Source organism: Rutidosis leptorrhynchoides, chromosome 6 (assembly GCF_046630445.1).
Source record: "Rutidosis leptorrhynchoides isolate AG116_Rl617_1_P2 chromosome 6, CSIRO_AGI_Rlap_v1, whole genome shotgun sequence".
NCBI classification, from domain to species: Eukaryota; Viridiplantae; Streptophyta; class Magnoliopsida; order Asterales; family Asteraceae; genus Rutidosis; species Rutidosis leptorrhynchoides.
In genome coordinates this window covers 204,825,507-204,834,400 of record NC_092338.1, presented here as the reverse complement: position 1 = coordinate 204,834,400, position 8,894 = coordinate 204,825,507, and the positions used below count along the sequence as shown (strand labels likewise).

Sequence of the window (8,894 nt, the reverse complement as noted above, 5' to 3'; positions counted from 1 at the left end):
AATTCTTTTCAAAGTACAGACCAAATTTGTTTTGAATTTTGAACTGTTGCCTGTATAGCCCCCATATTTCCACTTTCAGTTAGAACCATAGAAGCACAATGATGACCCATTTCAAAATCTTACCAAATTGCTGAATATAGATCCAAGAGACACTGATCAACCACTTAGTAATACCGAACTGAACGAGCTCTTCTTGGAGTATACCGTTTTGGATCGCAGCTACTGGTTATCTGATATTTTCTATTGTTTGGATTTTGGCGATTGTATTTTTTCTCCCTGGTTTCATCTAGTTCGTCATCGTGATTTGATCTCTATTGTATACTTTTGCTTTCTTAGGCTTATGGGCAAGAACTCGGATGGAAAAAAGAAGAAGAAGAAGGTTGAGAATAAGGTTAGGGTGTTGCGTAGTAGATCGATTGAGGTTGATTTGAAGACCTCTATGAAGGAGGGTGAGATGGATGCGTCTGTTAAATCCGTTCCAACCCAAGCATCTGATACTGAACAATCCATGCAAACTCAAGGTAATAATTCAGTTGCCTCAAATTCTAAAATCCCTATGGGTATTGCAGTGGGTGGATTGGAGAATAAGGTGAATGACCTTGATTATTGTAGTATGCATACGGCCTCCGATTCATCAGATGACGAGGATTTAAATGCAATCCCTCAAACAAACAGATACTCTCCACTGGTGACGAAGGATGATCATGTAAAGCAAACTCAAAACGTAACTGATCCTGTGAAGTGTGACTAAATTATTGAGGAGCAGGCTGTTGTACCTCCGAAACTATCATACTTAAATGCAACTATGGGTAACTCTTCGGCACCCAAGAAGGTTAATTTCCAGTTGATGGATGATACTAATACTTTATCAGAAGGGATTGATGTGGAACTACCGTTGTCTTCAGTTATGGAGGCTGTTGACCGTTATAGCAATACCTTATATGGGTATTTCATTGGCAAAAGACTCGCATACCCGGTTGTTCAAAACTATGTGACTAATGTTTGGAAGAAATATGGCCTTGAAAAGACAATGATGAATGCGAAGGGGTTTTATTTCTTCAAATTCACGTCATCACAAGGAATGATGGACGTCATGGAAAAAGGGCCATGGATGATACGTCCTGTGCCCATCATTCTCAATAAGTGGTCAGCAAACGTTTCACTCTCCAAAGAAGATTTGACCAGTGTGCCTGTTTGGGTGAAACTCCATGATGTCCCATTGACTGGATATACGGAAGATGGTCTAAGTATGATTGGGTCTAAAATTGGGAAACCAATCATGCTTGATATGTACACTAGTACCATGTATGTAGAGGCATTGGGGAAGGCCAAACTATGCAAGGGCAATGATAGAGATATCGGCTGATAAAGAGATGAGAACGCACCTGAATGTTGCTACGACTGCAGTACATGGGGGTAAGAGTTTAGTTGACAAAGTAACTATCGAGTATGAATGGCAACCGTCGAAGTGTGATTCATGCAAGGTTTTTGGCCACAAGGATGCACAATGCCCCAAAAATGTAGTAACTCATGAGGTGGCTAAAAAGAATGTGGACAGTGATGGGTTTGAATTAGTCAAGAAGGGTAAGGGGATTAATACGCAAAATAAGAACTGTTGACATATGTTTATATAATAGATTAGTGACGCACGATTTTATTCTTATCATGTAATGTATTTACTGTGTTACCATGGTAACTTTGTATATTTTGTAACTTAGGAGGTTGTCATATATAAACAACCTCCTCACTCCTAATTGAACCAGTTATCCATTTTACTCTCATTTATCTTATCCTTTCCTCTCATGTGTTCTTGATAACTAATACTTCTAACCCACTAATCATCTCACAAACCGTCGATCTAGGCTTTTTTAGGGACTAACAATTGGTATCAGAGCGGGACTCGCTATCTTGCTTGTAGATCCAAGGATTGAAGCTTCTAGATTCGTATTTTTGGAGTGTTTGGTGCTCTTCGGTTGAGGTATCACGATTAACTCTCATTTGGTCACGAATTTGTTTGTTGTTTGTTAAGAATATCTATCTTTCTGCGTGAAATCCGTGTTATATGTTTAACAAGTTCTAAATTATGCATGCTCTATCTCAGATTAACTTGCTCTTAAAAAGGTTATGCACGAAAATGTTTTGTTGAAGTATGTTTAATATGTTCCTGTCTAAAGAAAACGATATGTATGTTAAAATGGTATGAAATTCATGTTGTTTTCTGGAATTTTAGTGATTAACTCATGTGCTTTATCCATATTTCATGCTCATATGTTCATGTTTCTACTGCCATAACTGAAATATAGTGATTTTGTCACTCTATTACATGATTTACTCGAAAAATTCTTGAAATCTTTCACTTCATTCGTGTTAAGGTTAATTAAAGGCCCTAAAGTTTCATGATTCATTGCTGTTTTGTCCATAATCTCTGCTAAATCTGCTTAAAAATCACTAGAATTGCTTAAGTTTTTCCCAGATCATGTGCTCGAAAACCCCTTCTGGGTTTAAAACTGCTCGAAAACCTCTCAGGGTCGTATCACTACAGTGAAACCCTAAGGTTTTCGCTCGAAAACACCTGGTTGTTTCCCCACGTGTTGAATCTACTTTGGCTCCAAACTTTGGACCATTAGTCAATACCCACCGATATTACTATTACCCGATAGTTTTAGGCGTGAAAAGGACATGTCCTTGACATAATCCCTTGACTTGTGTCATAGAGGACAAAGGACTTGTCCTTTTGTGCATAAGCTTGTACTTGTGTGTAAGTTTTCACGTGCTTAGATATTCTCTCTCTTAAATTCAAATATCTTAAACTTAAAAACATACTGAATCAAGTGTTTTTCAGTCAAATTGCTCAAGAATAGTGTGTAATTCAAGTATTTGCTCAAAAAATTGGGTTCAAAGTTTAAAGGATTGACCTAAAATAGTGATTTGTACTGCCCTAAAACCTTGCGCGAAAATCTCTTGCTGCTCGAAAATCTAAAGTTTTTGTCTCTTTGTGCTCGAAAACCTAGTGTCCAGATAACTTGGTTTTGCTCGAAAACCACCCTGTTTTTAAGGCTTGGTTTTGTTTGAAACCCTAGCTATCTGCTCGAAAATATTTAGTGCTCTAGAACTAGATAGGTGCTCGAATACCTTAGCTGCTCGAATACAGTGCCTGATCGAAATTCTTACTAGTGCTCTACTATCTTGCCTGCTCGAAAACTTAGGATTTTGATCACATAACTGTCCTGCTCGAAAACCTCCCTTTCTTAATTACCTTGTTGGTGCTCGAAAACATAGTCTGACTTGAAATTTGGCTTTGCTCAAAAACCACTCAATTCATACAAGTGGTTTTACACCAAAACCCTAATTTCACTCAGTTTACACAAGTGATTCTCCACACTGAAATTCTTCACTCAGCAATCTCTTGCTAAAACTCCTCTTTTGCACCACCTAGTTCACACTACTAAGTTAAGATGGCTACTGCAAACCGTGATGCTTTGGTCGTGGGCTCGGATACCCGTCCTCCCATGCTGTTTGAGGGACTGCTTGACGAATGGAAAGGAAGGTTTGACAACTTCATCGATGGAAAAGGAGAATAAACCAAATACCTCTGAGAATCATTTCTCAATGGACCTAAAATCTCACTTCACCCTGACACCGGCGCGGTTCTAAAACCCTATGAACTCCAGGGTAAAGAAGCCAAGAGAGCTCAAGCCGATATCAATTCCAGGTCTATTATCATGCAATCCCTTCCTCATGACATGTACAAGTCCGTCAGCTCTCTGAAATCCGGAAAAGAACTTCTAGATGAAATCACCCGTCAACAGGAAGGATACAACCAATCCGATCAGACAAAACTTGACATAGCTCTCGCAATGTATGAGGACTACTTTCAGAAACCTGATGAACCTCTAAAGGACTGCTACAGACGTTTCTGTGAAGTCATTAATGAGCTAAAGAAGGTTGGAGTGAAAAAGGAAAATCAAGAGCTGAACATGAAATTTCTGAGGAAACTAAATGCCACCTGGACACCAAATGGAAACAACTTCTGTGCCTCCAAAAACACCAAGAAGTACAACATCCATGAAGTTGTAGGAAAACTAATGAATCATAAACCTAATGTTCTAGCTGCCCAAAACCCTAAATCCAACCTCGCTGAAACTAGTGATCCAATGGCTCTGTTAGTTAACAAAAGCTCCACCAAAACCCCTTCTAACCGCTCCAACTCACTCAAAGCAAAACAAACCATTTCCTCTGATGAGGACACATACTCTAATGTTGATGAAGAACATTGAGATCTCATCAAGGCTGCCGCAATGTTCAGTAAGCAACTGAATCTCAGGAGATCATCTGGAGGTTTTAGCAAAAACAACAACAATCGAACCTCATCCAGCTCTTCATACTACAAAAAACCCGAAACCTCAACCACTCAATACCGGGCCCCTGACAACAAGGACCCCGATAATGTTTGTTTCAACTGTGGTAAAACAGGTCACTTTCCACGAGAATGCAGACTGCCCAAATGAAAGGATGCCGAGTACTACAAGAAAAAGATGTTGCTCGCCCAAGATGGCGAAAAGGGGAAGGTCCTCAAAGCCTCAGATGATGTTTGGCTAAACTGGTCAGACAGTGAACAGGAGCCCGAACGTGCTAATGTAGTGAAACTCACCAACATGAACCATGCTCCTGACAGTGTTTCTTTCGATGATGAGGAAGAGGTACAACTTTACACCGACATAATTCATGAATATTATAACTCAGTAAATAATAGTTCTGAATTTGTTTCTAATGTATTGCAAGCACCCTTTAAGAGACCTAATGACCCAACTATCTAAATAAATGTGTCCATTAGAGATGAACCTGCTTCTCATAATCATGATAAAATGCTCCCTGAATTGCCTGATATGTATGTTGACAACTTTGCTAAAATGAGTAAGGACCTTAGATCACTTACTAGTGAAGTTAGTGGACTACAAAATGAGAACCATAGGTTAAAAGCTGAATTGAAAATAAAAGTGTCAAACAATGCATACCTAACACTTCAGAAGGATCTAGCTGATAAAGTAACACAATTGAAGGAGCTAGAATCTACTGTCAGACCATTACGAATAGAAAGGACAGACTTTAGGTTAAGAAATGAAGTTCTTAGTGAGAAAGTAGACAATGCTGAGAAAGAAATTAAGAAACTCACTGCTTCTAAGAAAACTCTCCTAGATACCTTAGAAGAAAAGATAAGAGAACCTCTCTTCGATCTTGCTAAGAAAACCTCTGAATGTTCTAAACTTACCGCACATAATCTAGAGCTTCAAACTCGTCTAGGACAATTTGAAGAAAAGCTCTACAGGACCAAACAGTCTAAGGTTGTTTTAGCAGGATACATCTCGAATCAAACCCTTTTCATGAATTGACCAAAGGACTCCTTCTGTGAGAACAAAGGCCTAGGCTTTGAAAATCCTCTCACCTTGTCCAATATGGCCAAAGATGAGCCCTGTCTGTATGATAGTAGATACTTGATGATTGGCCTACCTGCACGACTCACATTTGCATCCAACAGTGAGGTTGAGGAAGCATTGGCTAAAAGATCAACTAAAATGAAACGAGAAATTGCTCTAATCTATGATAAAATCAGCGCTCTTTATTTGAAAAAGGAAAACTCATTTTCATATGAAAGCTTACCTGATTTGTTTAATGAAAGTGAGAGTTCGGAAGGTCAAAAACATGTTGTCTTTTTACCAACTCTGGTATTAGAAAAATACATCATCAGTTTAGAAAAGGAACTTTTCAAAAATAAAATGAATTCTTTTGACAATGAACGAAAATTTCTGATGATCATAAAAGTAATGCAACACCAAATCTCACTCCAAGTGACCACAAATCATCAACTTACTCATGATGTGCATGAACTTCAAAAACAGATTGCTAGTCAAGCGACTACTTTCTGTGAAATGATTTCAAAGTCCAAAGCCCCTCAGGAACCGCCACCCTGCCACCTTATCGAACCCTCAAATGTTCTTGCTGATTCTCTAGGGAAAGAAATCGTTGACTTAAAACTTGAACTAAAAGGATATAAGAAACATGTTGCTCTTATTGAAAAGGACAACATCGATTTGCAAGTAAAAGTTTTAATGAATCGTGATTTTGAAAAAGCCGAAAAGAATTTTGGTCCAACATTATCATAAAACTATTCTCAACAAAAGGAATCAAATTCAACGAAAGAGAAATTTATACCATGGGTACCCACTCATTCTCAACGAGTTCTTCCCCCACATCACCAAGGCTTTCCTTACACTACTGTAGTGAACTCAAGGAATCCTGTCATTCCAGCTGTCACCATCCTAAAAAACCCTATTCATGGCTCTCGTTTAGAGATGATTGTCACTAAAAGGGGTGCTGATCCCAAACCACCACATTCCTCAACCTTGATGGGAAGGCGAAACAGCCCTGTTCGAAGAATAATCCAAGAACATGGTGTGTATGACCACTCGGCAAGAAAAACCCACAACCACCCTGCACCGCCTATTCTAGACAGGAGGGGTGGTCCAAGCAGCCCTCATGTCCACCATAATATTGACCACTCTAACTCCTTCCAGAGCAACAGTGGTAGATCATTGAAACACAACCCCGAATCCATCAAACATCCGCAACTACCAAATCTCAACCATGCTGCAAAGCGGATATCTGATGGATTAACCAAGACTCAAAAGCGAAACCGTCACAAAAGAGCACAAAGGGCTAGACAGTCATTACTTAAAGACATGAATCGTTTTCAAACTGGGTCTAAATTTGGTGTTTTAAATTTCACAGGACCTAAACCAAAACAAAGCATTTTGAAAGCGTGGAAACCCAAGACTAAATAGTCCAAGCATCCTTAAGTCTTGCTTCTCAGTCCAGGTCATTAATGTGTAATAGATGTAAAAGATGTCTGTATTTTGGTCATCAAAACCATGATTCGTGTGTTGTAATGAATGTTCAGACCATGTTGAATGTTTCATCTAATGAACCTAATGCTCTAAATTCTCTGAATGTATCTGCTTACAAGGAACCCGAGATAACTGGGGTCCTTAAAACTTGTGCTTAACTCTGTTTTGCAGGTTATCCCAGCATGTGTTTGGTATCTGGATTCTGGTTGTTCCAGACACATGACTGGTGATAAATCAATGTTGACAAACTATGTCAACAAGTTCCTAGGTACTGTTCGCTTTGGAAATGACGAAATTGCAACAATCGAGGGGTATGGAGATTATGTGTTCAACGGTGTGACCATCAAACGTGTGTCCTATGTTCGTGGGCTTGGGTGCTGTCTCTTCAGTGTCAGCCAATTCTGTGACAGTGATCTCCGCGTGATCTTTGAAAGATCTATGTGCTGTGTTCAAACCATGGAGGGAGACAACCTACTCGATGGAAAACATGAATCCACTCTTTACTCTCTTGCCATGAAAAACATGTCTTCAAACTTACAATCACTCTGCCTGGTTTCCAAAGCTTCCTTTGAAACCTCATGGTTGTGGCATTATCGGATGTCACATCTTCACTTTTAGAACCTCAACAAACTTGTCTCCAACAACCTTGTTGACGGTGTTCCACTCATCTCATTCGATACTTCACACATTTGCCCTTCATGTGCTATGGGAAAGATTCATAAATCCTCCCACAAATCAAAAACCAAATTCAAAACCTCCAGTCCACTTCATATGCTTCACATGGACCTTTGTGGACCAATGCGTGTTTCCAGTCTTGGTGGAAGAAAGTACATCCTGGTGATAGTTGATGACTATTCACGATACACATGGGTCAGATTTATGAAAAGTAAGTCTGAAACTCCAAAAATAATCATTGATTTTCTGAAAAGAATCCAATTATCCACCAATAAGCTTGTACCTATCCTCAGAACTGATAACGGCACAGAATTTCAAAACTCTGTTCTTAACCCCTATCTAGATCATGCCGGTATCACCCATCAAACCTCTACCGCTCGTACTCCACAACAAAATGGAGTTGTTGAAAGACGTAATCGTACCCTTGTTGAAGCAGCAAGAACAATGCTTGTTTATTCCAAGCTACCCCCGTCCCTATGGGCTGAAGCTGTTAACACTGCGTGCTTCACCCAAAATCGGTCCATTCTTAATCGTCGGTTCGACAAAACTCCATATGAACTTCTTTTCAAACGTCGACCCAACGTGAAGTACTTTCGCATATTTGGATGTGTGTGCTATGTACTAAACGATGAGGACAACCTTAGAAAGTTTGATGTTCGCGGTGATGAAGCAATATTTATTGGCTACTCTCAAGATCGTGTGGCATATCATGTTTACAATCGTCGAACTTGAATCATTAAAGAAAGCACCAATGTCAAGTTTGATGAGATGTCTGGAATGGTGCTTGGTCATAACGGCTCTCTCCCTGGACTCAATTCTGATCCTCACTTCCGACATGTTCCACTGGCCACATCTGATGATCTGGATGTGTTGTTTGAACCCATCATCCCTCCAATGTCGTCAAACCCCACGGTACCCTCTGAACTGGCTCTCCCCGAATCAATCACAATCGGTTCCTCTACTCCAGCGGTCGTGGGCGAATCACCATCCAACGAAAGTAATTCCTCTGAATTTCTTCTTCTAGATGACCTTGACACTGGAGTGTCTTTCTCAAACAACGCTCCCATTTTCAACTCTCATCCTCCAGCTGTTGAATCATCTCCTCTTGAATCCAGTGAAGATACTCCTTCAAATGAAACAGATACTAGGTCTCTAGACGCTGCAACTCCTCCCATACTTTCCACCGAACAAAATGCAGATACCCTTGTTCCTCTGTGGGAAGAAAATGCCACCTACCCTACTGACAACACTGAACTTTCTGGATCCTCATCTTCTTCGCATACTGTCACCTCTCTTAATGATGGATCTACTCCACCT

The 8,894-nt window shown here is 39.9% G+C and overlaps 1 protein-coding gene across 1 annotated transcript; it reads left to right on the top strand.

The window, feature by feature from the left end:
* Positions 1-805: 805 nt before the first annotated feature.
* LOC139854364 (uncharacterized) lies at positions 806-1,366 on the top strand. The gene has a single exon (XM_071843672.1). It carries the CDS (start codon positions 806-808, stop codon positions 1,364-1,366), a length of 561 nt encoding a protein of 186 aa, XP_071699773.1.
* The last annotated feature ends 7,528 nt before the right edge of the window (positions 1,367-8,894 follow it).